Source organism: Pongo abelii, chromosome 1 (assembly GCF_028885655.2).
Source record: "Pongo abelii isolate AG06213 chromosome 1, NHGRI_mPonAbe1-v2.0_pri, whole genome shotgun sequence".
NCBI lineage: Eukaryota > Metazoa > Chordata > Mammalia > Primates > Hominidae > Pongo > Pongo abelii.
This window is the reverse complement of record NC_071985.2, coordinates 112,797,870-112,818,693: the sequence shown is the minus strand read 5'-3', so window position 1 is coordinate 112,818,693 and position 20,824 is coordinate 112,797,870. Positions and strand designations below refer to the sequence as shown.

General features: G+C 42.6%; 1 protein-coding gene and 1 pseudogene across 1 annotated transcript; one reads left to right on the top strand and one right to left on the bottom strand.

Moving 5' to 3' along the window:
• Positions 1-666: 666 nt before the first annotated feature.
• NBPF7P (NBPF member 7) lies at positions 667-11,652 on the bottom strand. Its single transcript, XM_054528676.2, has 10 exons — positions 11,433-11,652; positions 11,139-11,330; positions 9,288-9,390; positions 8,231-8,445; positions 7,102-7,174; positions 6,023-6,234; positions 4,238-4,289; positions 2,933-3,144; positions 2,453-2,667; positions 667-1,852 (listed from the first exon to the last, which is right to left on the bottom strand). Exons 2-9 carry the CDS (start codon positions 11,293-11,295, stop codon positions 2,462-2,464), a joined length of 1,230 nt encoding a protein of 409 aa, XP_054384651.1. The 5' UTR covers positions 11,296-11,330; positions 11,433-11,652; the 3' UTR covers positions 667-1,852; positions 2,453-2,461.
• Positions 11,653-17,936: 6,284 nt separating this feature from the next.
• On the top strand, positions 17,937-20,566 carry LOC103891674 (profilin-1-like; annotated as a pseudogene).
• Positions 20,567-20,824: the final 258 nt, after the last annotated feature.

Here is a 20,824-nt window from a genome sequence, read left to right as displayed (position 1 = left end):
AAGGCAGTGGGAAAAGGTTATTAAGCATGCTAAACTCAGCGACACCCTATTCCCCCATGAGGACTCTGTCAAGAATCAATTCCCTTCAACAAGTGATGCCCAGGACACTCCCTTTTGAATAGTTCATGAGCCTCAGCATATTTAATTGTGGATCTAAACCAAAAGCCAGGGTGGAGACAAGGTGGGAAACACAGGCTGTCACTGGTATATGCTTGGGTTGAACTAACACTATAAGAAATGACAGGTTAAGAGGTCAGAGAAGAGGAAAATAATATCTTTGGTTGTCATAGTGGTAAAAATTTAAATTCAAAAGAGATGATTAAAAATGTATAAACCAAATATTAGAAGTGTGTCAAGTTAAAAGGGGATTTTTAAACATGATGTCAAAACATGTTCAGTGCACTTTCAAACATGAGCTACACAACTCTTCCTAAATAACAAACAAAAGACACACACACAAAGACAACAAAATAACATTGACAAAGAAATGTGGCAAATACCATCTACTACTACATATGATAAATGTAGACTAAAATATGGAAGAGTTTGGAATGTAAACAGGGAAATAAGAATGTTTTTATTAATCTGTACCCTTACCCACCGAAACCAATCATAATAATAAAAGCTTAAAACATTGTATGTAAAAAAAATTCACTAGTCCAGAGTGATAGGCAAGAGTATTTTAATTAAACAGATTTAAAACATAAACACTTTAACTTTAATAGACTAAAATTAGTCCTGGATGAAAGTTAAAATTTGGGCAGGGAATATTCTTTTTCATAACAGAATGCTAGCAGAAACAAGTTCATAGTAAGGACTGAGATAGAAATAAGGTACAAACATAAATATAATAACTGACACAGCCAGGGGTGATTAATTGATGATAAAATGCTCAGAGGAAGATTGTTAGAATACAGGGTATTTATACTTTTTCAAACTACTTTCTAAATTAATTATAAATAAGGTGTCTTTACAAGGGACAGATCTCCTAGACCCCTCCTTAACCAGGTAACCAGTCGTGATATCACAATAATGGTGATGGACAAACTGGACCTTCTCTGCCAACAGATGGGCTGAGGTTGGAAACTCACAGCATTGACTCTGCAGTGTTCCTGGCAAAATGGTTAGGGTGAATTTAATCATAAGGAAATTTTCCGAAAACTTCAGAATGAAGACAATTGAGCTGACCTGTCCTCTACAAACAAATCCATGTCACCACCATCAATGACAACAACAAAAAGATGAGGAGCTACTTTGGGTTCAAAATGACTAAAGAAGTGTAGCTACATTATCTTTTCAATCTTTTTGAACCCAAAATGTCTCTTCTCTTTTTGTTGTGTGATTCGTGGTGACGTGGACCGTGTGAAGGAGACAGGTCAGTTGTCCTGCTCAGTGGTCTACATTCTGCAGTTGTCTGGTGATTACTTCCTATGAAACTCAAGCTAAGTGTTTTCAGCAAGAATGTGGCATTGTTCATATTCTGTACCGGCAGAGTCCCAGGTGACATGCTGTCTCCTGCCAGTGGCTCCTGACTCCTGTTCTCTACAGGATGGAATTGAGAGGAGCAGGGCTAAGGCCTCTCAATGCTGTTTGTCCGTCTGGGAATTGGTTTCCTTGGGTATTCATCTCAAGTGGAAATGGGATGAATTGTGGTTTCTCAAATCAAAGGAGTCTAGTGGTTTGCAATCATCAAGAGCATTCTGTGTCTAAAATTCAATCCTCAGTGAAGGACCCCTGCAGTGTTGTGTTTGGAATTGAACTTGCTTTCCTGTTTAGTTTTTTTCATCAAGTGGAAAAGCTACTTTTTGTGACATCCTTTCATCCTTTTCATCCTTCCAGCAGTATTTGGTATCTGTAGGAGAGAGGAAAGAAAAAATGAAAAGAGCACCTATGTCAGGTCCTGCTGATGGCTGAGTCTGGAGGGATTGCTAAGTGGTGATAGCCCAGGGGCAAACTGAGCTCCTGCTGGGAGGATGAGCTGAAGCCTGAGCCTCAGGCTGACTGAAGAGGCAAGTGCCGTCCACAAGTGAGAAGAAAACACCCCTGAACTTCCAGTCAGCCTGGAATGCAGATATGGGGACCTGCCTATGCCCAACCAGCAGCCGATGACATCAGCCCCTTTCTGCCTGATCCCCTTTGTCCGGAGCAGAGTGATGGCTTTTCACACCTCCCAGGAAGGATGTGCTCAGCATCAACCATGCACACTCAGAAGCAGAGGGCTGTAGAAGGAGAGGGCCCTTTGCAAAGAAAACCACCCCCTTACAATTCCATGTCCCAGTCTTTTGAGAAGGAGCAGGAGAGCAGACTATGGGAAGAACCCAGGATATGAGAAGCAGCAGGGGCCTCAAACAATACTCACAAATAGGGAAGAGAAAAGCAGTGGGAGAATGAGCTGTCATCATAGACAGAGAAATAAGGAGTGAGGGACGCTAAGAGCCATAGATGTGATTACCTTGCTTCTCTAAGCTGGCAGGCCAGGGAATCTGCATGCCAGTCTCCACTTGCTGAACGGCAGTTTTCTTTTGATCATTTTTGGTTTTAGGACACTTGAGGCATGAATGTGGCCAATGACTTGATGCCCATGTGTATTGTCAGCTGAGCCTTCAAGAGCATCACCTTCCAGCTGGGGAGGGTTCTTCATTGCAAGGGAAGACTCTAAACCCAGCTCTGAAAATAAAACCACAGACAATGGGATCCACTGGCATTGATGATCTCCTTCTACCCAAAGAACATCAAGTGAGGAAAAGTGGCATCCAAAGGGTGAGGGGAAGCCAATGGAGTCACTTAGATATTTTCTTTTTTGTTGATCTTTCTCACATTACCCAGCAATGACAAGATTGCCAGGAAGCAAAGACACTCCCAATCCACAAAAATATTTAAAAAAATCTGTCATTCTAGACAGGTTGTGGGATGCAAAGAATAGGAAGCCTACCTGGGAAACCAAGTGGGGTTTCCTCCCCTTTGGAATTGGAGTGTTCACTGGCTACATCCTGAGCAAAGCAAACTTTCTGTTCATCCAGTGCCAAGAAAGTGCCTTCACAAGGTTGGTAAGATTGGGACACATCATGGTCACTACAAGAAGTCAAAACACTTTCTTCCGGGGAGTCCTGCAGGACTTCCTTCTCTTCAGACTCCTGTAGCTTCCTGATGAGTCAGACAGGATAGGAGTGACAAGAGGGATTAAATACCACAGTATCTCAGGTGATTTCATGGGACACATAAGGGAGCTGTCACTGAAACCAAAGGGGTATCTTCTCCAAGAGAGAAAAATCTATCCTTCTAAATGTGGGGTGGAGTGTGACTGCCCTTGGAACAGAGCAAACATGAGCAGCAGGTGCTCAGTGTGGTTGCCACAAATGAGCTGCTCCAGGAGGACCCAGACTCCCCCTGTAAACTGCGATCACGACTCGCATCACAGAGAACTGACACAGGGCTTCACTTCCTATGCCTAAACGTGCTGATGTTTACATGCAGCACACAAGTAAACACAGCTCTTGAGGCATTCCAGATACACAGATCTTGTCTTTTCAAAGCCATTTTTAAAATATTTTGACATAAATTACGATTTCCCTGTTTTGTAATGAAATACTTGTCAACATGCTGACATCAAACACATAGAAAACATACATGCATCTCACTCTGGATTAACCACACGGGAGAGAACAAGTGACATCCCTGAGTTTGGTGAGTTCACCTGGCTCAATGGATTGCATATTCCTATGCAAGAGGGGGATTAAGAAATTGAAACCTGGCCTAGTGCAGTGGCTCATGCCTGTAATCCCAGCTCTTTGGGAGGTCGAGGCAGGCGGATCACGAGGTCAGGAGATCGAGATCATCCTGGCTAATGCAGTGAATCCCCACCTCTACTAAAAACACACACACACACACAAAAAAAAAAAGCCCAGCATGGTGGCAGGCATCTGTATTCCCAGCTACTCAGGAGGCCGAGGCAGGAGAATGGCGTGAACCTGGGAGGCAGAGCTGGCAGTGAGCCGAGATCGTGCCACTGCACTCCAGCCTGGGTGACAGAGCGAGACTCTGTCTCAAAAAAAAAAAAAAAAAGAAAAATTGAAACCTACTCAAGCACCACAATCAAGAAGACAGCATTGTTAAAATGGATAATTTGCAGTTGGATGAATAGATGAGGCAGTTCTGTTCGTCACTTTCTATTTTTCCCTGGATCTGCAGTCTCCAGGTGTCACTATTGAACTAAGAGCCCACAAATCCACAGAGTTACCTGGGGGGCACTGGCGCTTTCCATTCCTCTTCCTCATCATCATTTTGATTTTCTGTAAACAAATTCGGAAGAGCAGGTCATATTAAGCAAATCACGCTTCACACAAGACCAAATCAGTGTCCAGTCATAGCACAAGGACATAAATATTCTCAGTGTAAGAATGTGATATTCTGACAGGAATGTTCTAATGTGCCCTAAATTAAGTCTTGTCAAAAGTAGATGAGCCTGCTTTTCAGATCCATGGGACAAAATCTCCTTCATCTGGTAGATCTTAATCTTATATCCTCTGCCCTAAGTCAGCACAAACAATTAAAGCATTTTCCCTAAGATCTTCAAAAATTGCCCTAACAACTTTCCATAAGTGTTGCTGCAATACTGATTTATCTCTTCATATATCATGGTCAATGAATGGTTAGAGAAATTTATGTAGAAAACTGAACTGATGGGTGAATTCTAACAACTTTTGCTTAAAAAAGAATCTGTGGGGATGGCAGGGTGGCTCATGCCTCTAATCCCAGCACTTTGGGAGACCAAGGCGGGCAGATCACTTGATGTCAGGAGTTCAAGATCAGCCTGCCCAATATGGTGAAACCCCACCTCTACTAAAAATACAAAAATTAGGCAGGTGTGGTGGTGCACACTGGAAATACCAGCTACTCAGGAGGCTGAGGCAAGAGAATCACTTGAACCGTAGAGGCAAAAGTTGTAGTGAGCCAAGATCACGCCACTGCATTCTAGCCTGGGTGATAGAGTAAGACTCCATCACCAAAAAAAAAAAAAAAAGAAAGAAAGAAAGAAAAAAAAAAAAAAGAAGAAAGAAAAGAAATCTGTGGTGCTACACAGAAACAGCGGCCACTCATGGGGTGAAGAACTCAGGACCCAGCCTTGCTTTATGGAAACTTATACGCAAGATAAGGGTACAAGTGTTGATGTCCTGGTTTCAATTGACTGTGTAGCTAAGATAAGCTGGCTTAAAGGAGATCCAGACTGGAGATGAGGAGAGTGAAACCAGGGAAACATCATCTTCAAATAAATGGACAAGGCTGTCAGTGGCCTCAGACAGGCAGAGAAACTCCATGGACATTGTTCAGAGACACAAATTACACCATTGCAGCTGACAAGAGACATAGGAACCGAGCTAGGAGGCCTGACAGATACCTCCTGTACTCCTCCTGTACACAGGTAGCTATGGCTTTGTCACACCTGCCTCTGTTCCAATAACCTGATACTGGGGCCAGGATGACAAAGGCATGACATGGGCCAAGGAGGACAGGAAAGCTCTCTCACCCACTGGTATCTGTGTTTAACATTCCATCCTAATTTCTCTTTCTCTCTCTCCTCTTTCACTTCTCTCTCTCTCTCTCTGTTTCTCTCTCTCTCTCTCTCTCTTTCTTTTTGACACAGGGTCTTGCTCTGCCTCCTAGGCTAGAGTATAGCAGTGCAATCACGGCTCACTGCAGCCTCTACCTCCTGGGCTCAGACAATTCTTCCACCTAAGCCTCTTGAATAGTTGGGACTATAGGCATGCAGCACCATGCCTGGCTAATTTTTTGTATTTATTGTAAAGATGGGATTCGCCATATTGTCCAGGCTGGTCTTGAACTCCTGATCTCAAGTGATCCACCCACCTGGGCCTACCAAAGTGCTGTGATTATATGTGTGTCACCACACCTAGCTCCATCCTAGTTTCTGACTCAAACCAATATGTGTGTATACAGCCCATCCTCAGAATTGATCTTCCATAGCCTAAACAGAGGTATGAGACACAAGGAAAATAAAGGTTACCTGGGAGAATGTTTAAAGCATCCTGCCATTCATCATGAGAGGATTCACTGTCTACAACCAGAGTTGAGTTGACTTTGTCTTCCTCAAATGTGATTTTGGTGTTCTTGTGAGGCGGGTTGGAGTCACAAGGGCCGTGGCTATTTGAACAAGTGACGGTACATTCCTCCAGTGAGTCCTCAGGGACTTCCTTTTCTTCAGCCTTCTGTGCCTCCCTGATGAGCCAGGTGGGACAGAGATGACAGAAGATTAAACAGAGAGGGATTGGACCCCAGGGAGTCCTGGCTGTTTTTGATAGGAGGCACAAAAGAGTGGTTCCAGAAAGCAAACAGGAGGTTCCCTTTAAGAGGGAACATGCAATTCTCTTCTCTTTGCAACAGAGCATGGCTGCCATGAGAGCCAAAGAGGAAGAGAGGAGCTGGTGTTCATTGCACTGGACAGATAGGAGCTGAGGAGGATGAAGTCTCAGCTATCCCTGTATGGTACAGACATGATACTCGGCACACACAGAGAAACACAACATCTGCCACACCCTGTTTCTAAGCTGGGTTGAATTTCACATACTGTGGCCAAGGGAATGCAGGCTTTGGACCCATTATAGACTCCAGACATGGTGTGCCTTCTAGGCCTTTTTATTTTAACACTATGACTAAAATGTAAATTTTTTTGTCTAGGTACTTTTCTTGGTGTTTAAATTTGTTAGATACTTCCTAATTCCTCTGCTTGTTGCCTCTTTGCTATTTATCTTACCCAACAAGAACCTAAAGACACCATGGAGAAAGCAGCTTTGCACCTCCTCCTGGTTTTCACAACAGGGGAGAACAGGTCTTCTCTGTGTGTGCAGGAAATCCCTAGGGCTGGTGAGTTCATCTAGAGTCATGCTTACAGGCAACATGGAGACAGTGGACAAGCATGTTAACAGGGCTATTTTCTTGTTGGGTGAGCACATGAAATCAGTGCACTCTGCAGCTTTCTTTATCCTGCATGTGGAATCTGTGACTACCTTCACCTCCCTTGTGTTCTTGCTGAGACCTTTTCCATATTTTACCACCCATTACCCGCTCCTGATTATTCAGTCTTACCTGGGGACAGGTGATTCCTGTACTTTATCAAGCTCCTCAGCTTTATCATTTTCATCCTCATTTTCATCATTTTCTGCAAATACAGAAGTGTTCATTCAGATATTTCCCACTTCACACTCTGCAAGAACAGTCAGTCCAATGTGCACAGAGTCATAAACATCTATGTATGGGTCAGCATTGTGCTGAAAGCCCTCATGTTTTACCTTTAACAAAATGCCCTGGTGTGGTTTCCTGATCCATCTGGAAATGCATTTCTCATCTGAAGGGCCACCATCAAGATGTGGCAAAACACTCAAAAGACCTTTTGCTCCCCCTATCACTGGAGGCTTGTGCAGCCTCTCTCTGGACTTGGGCAGCTGTCTCCCCCATCCTGCCACAGATCTGATTCCCAGGCACAGGCTTGGTGTCCTGTCACAGTTTACATTTAGAACCTATTTATTTCTCTTAGAAGAGGACAGATAAACTTGTCCCACAGTCCTCTACACATCAGGGGACTTCAATGGCCCTCCATGTGGCTTCTGCTGTGTTATTCAGGGACATTCTCTGCATGGGAAGTGCTCCAGTCTGAATCACTTTCTACCACCAAATGCCACCACATCAAGTGCCTTCTCCAACACCACACGGTGAGGGGCTCTATCTCATTTTGAAAAGCAGTCATAAGTGTTCCGGCATTTGCATGCCAGAGACACTTGTAAGAGACAATATGTCTGCCTTTGCAGATTGAGAGACAGAAACCCAGGAAAGATAAATCAATCACTCACCAACAGTTACTAAGAACATTGCTGAAGACATAGCCTGGGAAACTTCATTCTTAGTCCAGAGGTCTTTTCACTCTAACAAGCACCCTCCTTTCACAGCCTCCTTCCTGTCCTTTAAAACTAAATAGATGCTGCCTCTTGTTCCAAAGACCAACTTCCATTAAGGAAGGAGGGACACTTGCAATACTGTGACCTCCAACCCCATGGGTTTCCCATCTCTGTTCTTACCCAGGAAGTCCTGGTTGTGTCATGGCCACATATGTTTAGTGGAAAAAAACACCAGCGATACAACTGTCATTGTGGAGGTATGGAGGTCTGGAGTCTCTCATAAGCCTGGGGTTTTGGGTCATCAGGGCCTGTGGCCACCTTACCTGGGCTGAGCTTGTGGACAAGGTGCATTGCCAGCCTACACCCCTCAGCCAGCTGTTCTCGGAGGTCCTGACCCTTGGAGTTGTCAGGCTCAACCGGAGTGAGGAGGGCCTGGAGATGCTGATTCAATGAGCAGGAGGCATCTCTCCCTTCCCGTAACTTCTCCCTTAACCGGGTCAGCTCTCGTTCCTGAGAGTGAACCAGGACTTTATATTGCCTAAGGTGAGATAGTAGAGAAAATTTAACAGCGGAAAGGGATGAGTGATCAGTTCTAATATTGCAACAGAGATTTCTGAGGCAATGTCCTCAAGGAGACCTCCAAGCAGAAGGTCAGCACATGTTTAAAGATATGTCTGTGGCCAAGAGAAAGAATAAAAAATGGTTCACAGGCTTCCTCTATATCAGAGAGGGCTCCTGTAAGATCCTCGATGATGTTCCATTCATCTTTCTCTTCTGTAAACAAAAGTAGGTGTCTTCCTTATTCAGTTTCAAAAAGACATCCTTTCAGTTCCTCACTCTGGCCATGGACATTTCCATGTGAAAATACACATAGTGCATCTTGTGGTGACTAGATGTATCTCTACAAGCCATGTAGAGAAATGAGGCCAGGTGCAGATGGGGTGAATTGAAAAGACAAAAGAAGAAAAGAATGACAGGGTTGAGAAGGCAACATTGATTGAGTGGAAGAATGAGAAGCCTCAGTCAGTCAGGAGGTGATTCTCACTAAGGGTAAGTGGGGTGGTGATGGCACACCATTTTGAGTATACTGAATGCTGCTGGGTGGTTCCCACTCCTTTGGTAAATTTTGTATTATGCAAATTTCACCTCTACAATTACTTGTTTGAAAAAGAGAAAACAAGGCTCTGAGAAACAACTGCAACCCATAACTTATTATTATCCTTGTTCTCTGTTTGATAAATATTTGTGTGTCATAAGCCTGCCATGGCAATTCCTTCCCTTCCTCTGGCCCAGCTTAGCTCTTACTTCTCCCCGCTGAGCTGCTGTACTTCAGAGACTTACACACCTGCCCACCTGCCTGCCCCAATGGGGCCCCCTCACCTGAGCTCCTCAGCTTGCTTGAGCTGCTCTGCAAGCTTCTCCTCCTTGAACTGCAGCTCTTCCCTCAGCATAGATTTTATGAGGTCTTTGCATTCTTCATACTCTGAGAAAAGAGAGACATGCCTGCCTCAGTGGAAGGCTGGACGTGCTGCTGTGGTCACTGCCTACGGGGCAGGAGCCAGGTCCATCCCAAGGACAAAACTGTCCTGAGTACCAGGCTCTAAGCAGGGATTTCCACATCTTTACTCTTCAGTCCCCCGATTTTCTAGCATCCGATCCCCCAAAATTTAGAGATGAAGAAAGAGAACCTCAAGGGCACATCAAGGAAGTTGACAAGATGATTCAACCACAACAAAGTGGAGTCAGAATTCACAGCCCCTGAGCTCTGACTCTGAATGCGGGGCCACTTTCCCAAGGCTTGCAGCCTCTCCTCTAAAACACTGCACTGGGGCATGAAGCAGTGATTTCCTGTACAGTCGGGAAGGCCCCTAGGACTATGGGACTGATGGTTTCCCTTTTACTGGGAATTTCAAGGACAAATATGTCAAAGATTGTTAAAATCTTCTATTTTTAAATCATATCTTCAGATATGATTTTAAGAATCATATCTGAAGCATAAAGCATGAGACATAAGACCATAAGGCCATGAAGGAAATATGCCCAAACTCCAATAAAGTTTGTATTAATTTAGAAACAGTAGAATGAAGAACTAATAGATAGTGTTTACTCTGTGCCAATAACTGTTCCAGGAGATTGACAAGAAATAGCTCATGTAATTCATTTCTGCAATTTACAGAGGTAGGTATTATTATAGTACCCTATGAACAGATGAGGAAACTGAAGGATAGACAAGACAAACAACTTGGATGGAGCCCAGGAGACAGGTCCAGGGTCCCTGCTCTGCACACTGCACTGCTACTTCCACATATTCTCGGGTGCGATCTTTCTTCCTCTTTAGGAGCAAGAGTCTGCACCCCAGGAAGTAGGACTTCCCTCTCACCAGGGTACTCTGTGCTTCTTTTTTTTTTTGACGAATCTTGCCCTCTCGCCCAGGCTGGAGTGCAATGGCGTGATCTTGGCTCACTGCAACCTCTTCCTCCCAGGTTCAAAGGATTCTCCTGCCTCAGCCTCTGGAGTAGCTGGGATTACAGGAGCCTGCCACCACGCCTAGCTAATTTTTGTATTTTAGTAGAAATGAGGTTTCTCCATGTTGCCCAGGCTGATCTCAAACTCCTGACTTCGTGATCCACCCGCCTCACCCTCCCAAAGTGCTGGGATTACAGAAGTGAGCCACTGCACGCAGCCCCTACTCCCTGCTCTTGATGCTGTCACTTATAGATAGCACAGGTTCTATTAGGAGCACAGTCTTCTTGAAGTTCCTCACAGCGGGTACTGGGTACTAACACCACGCTTCCCCCAGGGTCCCTAGAAGACAGCTTTCCCTATTGGGCCTCAACAGAAGCTTGAACTGAATAACAGTTCACTAGTCCCAGACATTTCAAACAACAGAATAGATGTTATTTGTCTGCAGGATCTTATCTGGTACAGAGAGGATTCTTGAAAATATGATATAGCCTCTTGGAGAAAACAGGTCGTTCTGTGCCTGTGTCAGAAATCAGTAACTGGGAGTTTAACTCTAGTCCAACCCCAACCTGACTGCAAACATAGAAAGTTGTTAAATACTTTGGTACCTCTGTCTTCCAACTTTACAAAGTGTTAAAATACCCATTTATATTTTCCTAGAAGTATGGGAAGGATGAAATTATTTTTGATGGAGAGAGCATTTAGTTTCTCAGAGAGAAGATAGGACATCGTTCATCACTTTCGTGATGGTGAGCCTATAGATCTTACTGTATTTGTTCTGCTGGTTGGCTAGGAAGTAGGCCACTTGAGTTACAAGAAATTTCTCTTTCAGGTTTCTGAACTGCTGTGGGCGCAATTTCTCATTGATTTCTAGAGTGTTCATCTCTGCCTTCTCACTGGACCGGGGGCCAGCAGATACCACCATGCTGATGTTTGTGGCAGAAGAGGTGGAGCCAGGGACTGCGGAGAAGAAACCCAAACACATGATGGGTTAAAAACTGGTGAAACCGAATAGGTTTAATCAGGACTAAGGAAGGTCAGTAACTGAAATTCTTAACTTACTGTTGAGAAAAACGTGATCACTCCCCACAGCTCTTTAGGATCCTTCACCACAAAAACAAAGTTCGAGGTGCCTGAGCTCAGAGCTGAAGGCACTGCCGTAGCTCAGACTCTGACAAGAGTGAGGGAGATTGTGGCCAGCGTGCCAGGTAACCATCTGCAGTTGCAATAACAGAATTAGAAGGTGAGGGTGTCATGGAATCTTAGGAGCCCTGCATTCCAATTGCCCAGGCTTTGCTGAAACACAGGCACCCTAGTCTCACCTGAGGGTCACCACCAATGGGGATCATTCCTTCAACATTCACTCTCAGTATTCATGTACCCTTGTGACAATGCCACAGACCCATCTCTTTCCCAATACATCTGAGCATATTTCTCACTGTTCATCTCTTGTCTGTACAAAATCATCAAGGCAGAAACAGTTTCCCAACAGGTTATATTTTCCTAATGGTAGTCATGAAGTCACCCCCACCTGCTCTGAGTTAAAGCACATCTTAAGGCTTTTCCACAAGTGTAAGATATCAAACTTTTAGCCTGCCCTGATATCCTCTGGGTCTTCTGCAGTTTTTTCTGTATCCACTAGAAAGTGAATGAATAATTCATTTTTTAAAAATGTTTTCTTTCCTGTCTCAGTATTCTTCTTGCTGCATCCCATTGTTATGTTGATTTCTTTTTTTCTTACTGAGGCACCATCTTGGGTTTTCATTACACTCTAGACCAGTTTGACATCCCTACATCCAAAGCTCTTCCTCTATGTGAGTTGATTTGTTTTTTAATGTCACTGAGCACTACATTTTATACTTGTCACTTATGGATGTCATTCTAGTGCCACAAGAGCTCTTTTCAAGGTATCAAGTGATCAAAATCATTTATATAGACATCTCCTGAAAACATGTGTGACCATCTATCTTGGGAAGTTTCATAAACCTGATGCTATTCTGTTGTTTCCATTTCTTTTTCCCATATACTGAAAAGAACAGGGCCACGAACGGTTCTTACGGAATATGGTTTGATTTATATTTTGTTGAGTTGGACTAACACCATTGATTTTTGGTTGCATTCCACTAACAGAACATGGCAAGATAAGGTTATGGTCAGGGTGGGTTGGTGATCCTCAGTGTTGCTGTGCAGTAGAAGGTGAGTTTGAAGTGAAAGGAACGAGTAGGGGAGAGTGATCCCCTGAACCACCTCCTCACTTTCTCAGATTTCATCACCACCTAGGTTTTGTGAGCCTGGAACTTGGGAGACTGTCCTATAGCCCAGGTCTCCTAAGAGTGAGTGCTGTGGCTGTGACCCTGGGCTGCCCAGCATTCATGTGGAAGTGAAGGAAGGAGGACTGGATCAATCCCATTTGAAAGCATCCTTCTCTGTAGCCTGCACCATCCTCCAATGACACTGTAAGGATACTGTTTTGAGATGTATCAAATGCTTTAAGTCAATATATTTTCTGGGGTCTGGGAGACCTGACATTCTGTGTCAGAATGAAAATCTGTCAAGTTTCTTCATTTTACAAATGAGAAAATTGCAGGTTCACAAAGCTGCGTGGCTTACTTGAGGTCACACAGGGATGAGTTTTCAGCACTGCCAATAGAAGCAATCACAATAATTTTTCAGTAATTATTCATAGGATCCATGTAATTCAGTAAATATTTATGTAACTATTTAGTAATTATTCATTGACCAATTCATACCAGGCATTTTGCTCAAAACTGTGCTCATTTTTGCACATTGTATCTTCATCATAATCCTTAAGGTAATGCTATTATCCATAAGCAACAGGTGAGAAACCTGAAGATGAGGGATAGCTAATCATGTATTTGGCCATATTTCCATTTTTTGGTTTTTGTGATGCTGGAAGAATAACCTTAATGAGTCACAGGAAGAGTATTCATTCCTGTATTATTTTCCAGGACAGATGTGTGCCCTCCTAGAGTACTGGGACCAAAATTCAGAAGTGTCTGCAACCTTGCTTTAACAGTATGGGAAATAACCTCTATCACTTGGAATTTCCCTGGGACTTGGGAATATACAAGAGAAGTATGAGACTTGGGTCTTCCCTTGGCTGTGTTTAATTCACTCTTCTATGGAATACCAATGATTCTCACTAAGTAAGACGTTTGCCTTTTTATAACCACAATGTATGTTTTATGGAGAAGATTTTACTCTTTGCTCTACTTAGAAAGAATAAATATGTGCAATGGTTTAGGTTTTATGCCCTGGACTTAATATTTTTCTGATTTCTGTTTTGAGATTAAATTCTCATGTAAATAGAAAAATGCTTATTATTTCTCATAAGGCCAAGTTTGTTATTAGTTTGAGCTTTTGAAGATGAATTACAAACTTTTGATTTTGTCTTTGTCTGTCCCCATCAGCGCCACTCATTGCCTCTCAGTATGACCTGGACTTGCCCCTGCACTTACCCTTGTCCTGCTGAGCCATCTCCATGCACTGTCCAATTCCATCAGCGATTCTGGCTCCTCCCAAGGCTCCCTGAAATGGGCACAGGGATCAGGACGTCAGACACATTCCAGACACAAAGGCAACCCATACGGTAGAGCTGGCAGCTGTGTTCCCACTTCCCTAATGTTCCAGTGATGTCCTCAAACAGAAGGGAACACTTTTCCTTTTTAGGGGTCTGTTCATGTCTCAATGCCTCTGATCTAGTGAACACAATTGTCCTGAAAGTGAAAGAACTTGCTAAATTTTGGGTTTCTTGTTAGGTGGCTAGAATAGGTTTATAAGACTTCCTTACTTACCCATGACTGCTGAAGTCTGAATTTTTAGCAGTATGATTCCTTTTCTTGTTAGCTGAGCAGCTTAGGAAAGATTGGCCATGTTGCTGTGCAAAAAGGGGTAAACTTAATTTCTACTCAAAGCGTGCTTGAATTTGAAACTTGGCCTTCCACTCTTCCAAAGTTGGACTGTCACTGCCTCAGGCATGTGTCCCAAAGGGCTCGTGCCTCTGCTGTACTCAAAGTTTAAATGGAGACCAGCAAGCCAGGTTTCCTTTACTTCTAGGTTCCCTCAACAATTTCTCCTCTGCTTCAGAGACTGCATTGAAAATATTCTTGTTCTGCTGTTGTGTTTTGGCTTTGGAATGATGTGATGCAGCTCAATGGGTCCTACTCCCAAGTTGATCAGAGTAAGAAACAGCTGGGAAAGTCAGTGCAAATACAAGTTCATCATCCTTCTTGCAGGGATTCAGATTCAGAGGGCTCAGGTAGGGCCTAGAATGTGTTTGTTAACATGACTCAGATGTGCAGTCAATTTGGGCACCCACTGATATCATCGACCTTATAGTTTATGGGTTGATTCTTTCTGTTTTGCTGATGAAGAAACTGAGGCACAGAGAGTCTGTAACTTGCCCAAGTTCCCCTTGTTGTAAGTCCTGGAGCCAGATCTCAGGTGGAGCAGCCTGTTCCCCATCCCCTTCCCACATTTTCCAATTCAGCTGGGTCAATTATTTCCAAGTACGTGTTTCTCTCCCCTATACCTCATTTCTGAAAAAAGAACTGGAATTTAACTTCTTTCATCTCATACATTTCCTCACAACATGCTGCCAGCATCATATTCTGGCCACTCACTATTAAAGTCAGATGCCTTTTTTTTTGAGACAGGGTCTTGTTCTGTCACCCAGGCTGGAGTGCACTGGTGATTATAGATCACTGTAACCTCGAACTCCTGGGCTCAAGTGATCCTCCTGCCTCAGCTTTCCCAGTAGTTGGAACTCTAGGCACACATCACCATTTCTGGCTAGTTTTTTATTTTTCATAGAGACAAGGTCTTGCTATGTTGCTCGGGCTGGTTTTGAACTTCTGGCCTCAAGCGATCCTCCCACCTAGGCCTCCAAAAGTGCTGGGATTACAGGAGTGAGCCACTCATGCTGGCCCTGAAATGCTTTTGTTTTTGTTTTTGTTTTTGTTTTTTGTTTTTTGTTTTTTAATGAAAATACAGGACATGGAAATGTGGAAAGACATCTTGCTTTATTACTGTTGTTATTATTATTATTACTACAGTATAATTCATATATCACAAAATTCACCATTTTTAAGCATACATTTCAGTATCTTTTACTATATTCCAAAAGTTTGCAGCCAGCAGCACTATCTAATTCCAGAATATTTTCATAATGCCAAAAAGCATGCCTGAACCTATGGGCAGTCACTCTGCAATTTCCCCCTTCTTGCAGTCTCTGACAACCACTAATCTACTTTCTCTATATATAGATGTACTTGTTCTGGGCACTTCCTCTATATGGAATAACAAAGTGTGGCATTTTGCATCTGCTTCTTAGCATATTGTTCTCAAGCTACATCCTTTTTAGCCTGCAGCAGTACTTCGACATTTTATGGCCAAATAATATTCCACTACATGGTTATACCGCATTTTGTTTATTCATTTAACAATGTCTCCACTTTTTAACTATTATGAATAATGCTGCTATGAACAGCTTTGTACGTTTTTGAGTGAACATCTGTTTTTCATTTTCTTGGCTATAAACCTAGGAGTGCAATTGCTGCATCATATGTCACTTTATGTTTAACTTTTTTATGTTTAAGTTTTTTTTATGTTTAACTTCTTGAGGAACTCACACACTGTTTTCCAACCTCAGTGGCTATGCCACTTTACATTCCCACTAGTAATATATGAGAATTCCATATTCTCTATAACTTTCCAAACATGTGTTGTCTTTATTTTTTTCTTAAGTCATCCTAGTGGGTGTGAAGTGGTATCTCATTTTGGTTTAAATTTACATTTTCCTAATGATGAAAATCATTGAACATCTTTGCATGTTCTTCTTGGCCATTTGTGTGTTTCCTTTAGAGAAACCTCTACTTACAGCTTTTTTCCCATTGTTAAATGTGGTTGTCTTTTATTCCTCAGTTATATGAATTGCTTATATACTCTAGGTTCTAGACCCTTGTCAAATATATAATTTGGAAATAGTTCTCCCATTATGTGGATCATCTTTTCACTTCCTTGACAGTGTCCTTTGAAACATACAAGTTTTTTATTTTATGAAGTCAATTTATCTATTTTTTTGGGTTGTTTGTGCCTTCTTAAAAAATGTCTAATCCAAAGTCACAAAGATTTGTACCTGTGTTTTCTTCAAGACATCATTTTTTGAATGAGAACTTTCCCAGGTTTTAGTGGAGGGCGGACATTGTTTATTTATGCCTTCTGTCCATTACTGATATTTCTCCTGATTGTTATTCGTATGCTCACTTGCTCGCTACCCCTCCATGGAGCATCCGTGACCTGTAACAGAGCTCTGGGGACTAATATCCTTCCACTGACTTTGGCACTGGTGAGAGCCCTGGTCATGTGGTTGAGCTTGGCCTTAACCCGACCCAGTTGCACATATTCTTCAGGACATTTAGAGTTGAAGTTGAGAGGCTCTCTGAGAACGCTTGCCAGCCCATGCTGTTCTAAGGCTGGAGCAAACTTCTACCATCTATTCCAGACAGAGGGGACTGCAGGGGTTGGACTCAGTCAAGACATCTCTGGTGTTAGAAAGTAGACCTGTTTCAAGATTTGGGGAAGATTGTTCAATATGAACTACGTCCTCCCTAATTATTTTTACTATATGTGTGACTTCTTTCTAGAAACAAAGGAAGAATATTTATGTTAGAACATTTTGTCTATTCTTTGTCAATGGTTGTTTGTCTACAATTTTAACATGGATTAAGGAGAGCTCAGTGTAAATATATTCTTAACAATTAATTATGGTTCATGTCCACTGCCATGCGATCATATTTAAATCTATGAACTATCCTGTTACTTAGGTATTATCCTGCTTCTGATGAGAAAACAAACTCAGAAAGATTGCAAAATTTCCCTAGGTCACAAAACTAGTGAGGAGAGGAGTAAGAATTAGATACCAGTTCCTTTTGGCCTTCAAAGCTAACCATGTACCATTAGATCAAACTGATTTACATGCGTTTGCTGGAATTAGTCTCAGAGTTTTGTGGTTCTCGCTTGATTTTCCCAAGGAAACTGTGTGCCACTTTAATATCATTTCAAACTTTGAAATTTAAAACTTTTTTATTATACTTTTTTGTCTTTGTTCTATTCCATTCCTTTTGGTTTCTTCTCAACGGATCCCTCTTATTTATATGCTAAATATCTGTTACCTATTTTCTGTCAATTTTCACATTTTTGAGTGTTTGTTTTCTCTCTCTTTGTTGTATGCTAACAGTTCTTCACTGAGGTATAATTTGCATAGAGTATACTGCAAGAAACCTAAAGGTACAGCTTAAGAAATTTTGACATAATCATACATTGTATAACAACACCTAGTTCAAGACAGAGAACATTTTCCTCCATGCCACAAAGTTCTGATGTGGTCCTTGCCAGTCAATACTCATCCCCCAAAGGAAGAATGTATTCTGAATGTTGTCATTGCCTTAGTCCCTTTGTGTTGCTAGAAAGGAATACCGGAGGCTGGGTAATTTATAAAGAAACAAGGTGCATTTTGCTCATAGTTCTACAGGCTGCACAAGAAGCATGGCACCCACATCTGCTCCTAATGAGGGCCTGAGGCTGCTTCCACTTGCAGCAGAAGGTGAAAAGGAACCAGCGTGCGCAGAGATCATATGGTGAGAGAGGAAGCAAAAGAGAGTAAAGATGAGAGGCACTTTTTAATAACCAGCTCCTACAGGAAGTAAGAGAGTGAGAATTCACTACCATCTCCCAAGGTGGGGATTAACCTATTCATGAGGGATCCACTCTCATGACCCAAACACCTCCCATTAATCCCCACCTCCAACACTGGAGACCACATTTAAACATGTGATTTAGAGGGGACCAATATCTAAACTATAGCAACCACTATAGATTAATTTTGCTTATTTGTGTGCTTCATAAAAATGGAATCATTTTGGCCGGGCCTGGTGGCTCACGCCTGTAATCCCAAGACTTTGCAAGGCTGAGGCTGGCAGATCATCTGAAGTCAGGGGTTCAAGACCAGCCTGGCCGACATGGCAAAACCCTGTCTCTACTGAATATACAAAAATTAGCCGGGTGTGGTGGCAGGTGCCTGTAATCCCAGCTACTTGGGAGGCTGAGGCAGGGAAAATTTCTTGAACCCAGGAGGCGGAGCCGAGATCATGCCACTGCACTCCAGCCTGGGCGACAGAGTGAGACTCTGTCTCAAAACAATAAAAAAAGGGAATCATTTAGTATGTTCTCTTGCTTTGACTTCTCTTTACTCAGGTGGGTATATATGCCACTAATTTGTTTGATTGTGTGTTTTCCTTGTTTCATTTTGTTTTGGCCAAGTAATATCCTATTGACTGTATGATTATCACACAATTTAATATCATTTTACTGATGGGAGACAGATTTACTTGTTGGCTACTGTGCATAAGTAGCTATAAATATTCTTATACAATTATTTCTGTGAAGATACATACTTATTTTCCTGGGTATCTATAGCTAGGGATGGAGTTGCTTGGTGAACGGGTAGAGAAACAGGTTTACTTTTTGGCTACTGTGCATAAGTAACTATAAATATTCTTGCATAATTATTTCTGTGAAGATACATACTTATTTTCCTGGGTATCTATAACTAGGGATGGAGTTGTTTCGTGAATGGGTAGAAAACAGACACAGAGTTTTGCAAAGTAATTGTGTTATTTTACATTTCTGTGAAAGATGTAGGCCATTTCCAGTTGCTCTACATTTCCACACACTTAATGTGTTCAGTCTTTTAAATAATAGCCATTCTACCAGGTGTGCAGTGATATCCTATTTTGGTTTTCTCATGCCTAATGTTCATTTAGATATCTTCTTATGGAAAATATCTTTTCAATTTTTTATGTTCATTGAACCACTGGGGTGTTTGTCATTTTCTTTGTAATCTATAGGAGTTCTTTATATATTTTGAATGAGTCCATTTATATATACTTATTTTTTGCTATATTATATAGCAAATAATTATTCCTGGTCTACAGATAGCTTTTAAGTTGTTAAACAACAACATAATAAGCAGAAGGTTTTCAAAAATGAAGTGCAATTCACTTGATTTCTTATTGTGGAAAGTGCTATAGTATCTACTCTAAGAAATATTTTCCTATGTCAAGTTCATGAAACTATTTCCTCTTTTTCCTTTACCAGGTTTCTAATTTTAACTTTCACATCTTAAGTTAATTTCAATGTATGATGGAGAGTGGTTGTTAATATTAACTTTTTAAAACAACAAATATTATTTCACTCAAAATCGTTTTACTTAAAAGTCTTTCATTTCCCCAATGAAGGGCATTGGTGTCTTTGTTTTTAAAACATTTAGAAGTGGCGGTGCGAGTATGTTCTCACACATGGGTGGGAATTGAACAATGAGAACACTTGGACACAGGGCGGGGAACATCACACACCGGGGCCTGTCGTGGGGTGAGGGCTGGGGGAGGGATAGCATTACGAGAAATACCTAATGTAAATGACGAGTTAATGGGTGCAGCAAACCAACATGGCACACATACACCTATGTAACAAACCTGCACGTTGGGCACATGTACCCTAGAACTTAAAGTATAATAACAAAAAATAAATATACATATATATATATAAGAAGTGGTGGTGCGAGGGCTGCTGCACAGCTAGCAGAGCCGTGGTGAGGAGGACAGCGCCTGCCCTGAGCTCTCCGCCTCCCCCGCCCACCAGCCCGGGTGCCCGCCAGCAGCAGCAACCAGAGGGGCCCCTGCAGCAACGCAACGGCCAGGTGGACGCCTCCATCTACAGCCTCGTGGCGGAAGGGACCTGTTAGGATGCGGCCGTTGTGCGCAACAAGGACTCGCCCTCCATCTGGGCCGCCGTCCCAGGGAAAACCTTCGTCAACATCACGCCAGCTGAGGTTGGTGTCCTGGTTGGCAAAGACTGGTCAAACTTTTTCGTGAATGGGCTGACACTGGGGGGCCAGAAATATACTGTGGTCCCGGACTCACTGCTGAAGGATGGGGAATTGACCGTGAATCTTCATATGAAGAGCGTCGGTGGAGCCCCCACCATCAATGTCACTGTCACCATTACTGCCAAGATGCTAGGCTGCTGATGGGCAAAGGTGTCCACGGCAGTTTCACCATTTCATAACAAAGAAATGTTATGAAATGGCCTCCCACCTTCAGCGTTCCCAGTACTGACCTCCTTTGTTCCTTCCCCTCCACCGCTCCCCACAGCTTTGCCCCCCTTTCCTTCTCATACACACACCATTTTAATTTCGGGGGCCATTACCCCACACCCCTTATTGCTACCAAAACCACGTGGGCTGGGGGCCAGGGATAAATGGACAGACACCTTCCCCTATCCATACCCCTCCTGTGCGTGGTTGGAAAACTTTTTTGTTTTGAGGGATTTTTTATGAATAAAAAAGATTCTACTAAAAAATTAAATAACTGTAC

Coding starts and splice junctions, on each gene's coding strand:
- NBPF7P (XM_054528676.2), bottom strand. CDS start 11,295: ATGGTGGTATCTGCTGGCCCCCGGTCCAGTGAGAAGGCAGAGATGAAC. Junction 9,391..11,138: donor CAACCAGCAGAACAAATACA/GTAAGATCTATA, acceptor CTCTTTTCTCAG/AGTATGAAGAATGCAAAGAC. Junction 7,175..8,230: donor TGTCCACAAGCTCAGCCCAG/GTAAGGTGGCCA, acceptor CTGTATTTGCAG/AAAATGATGAAAATGAGGAT.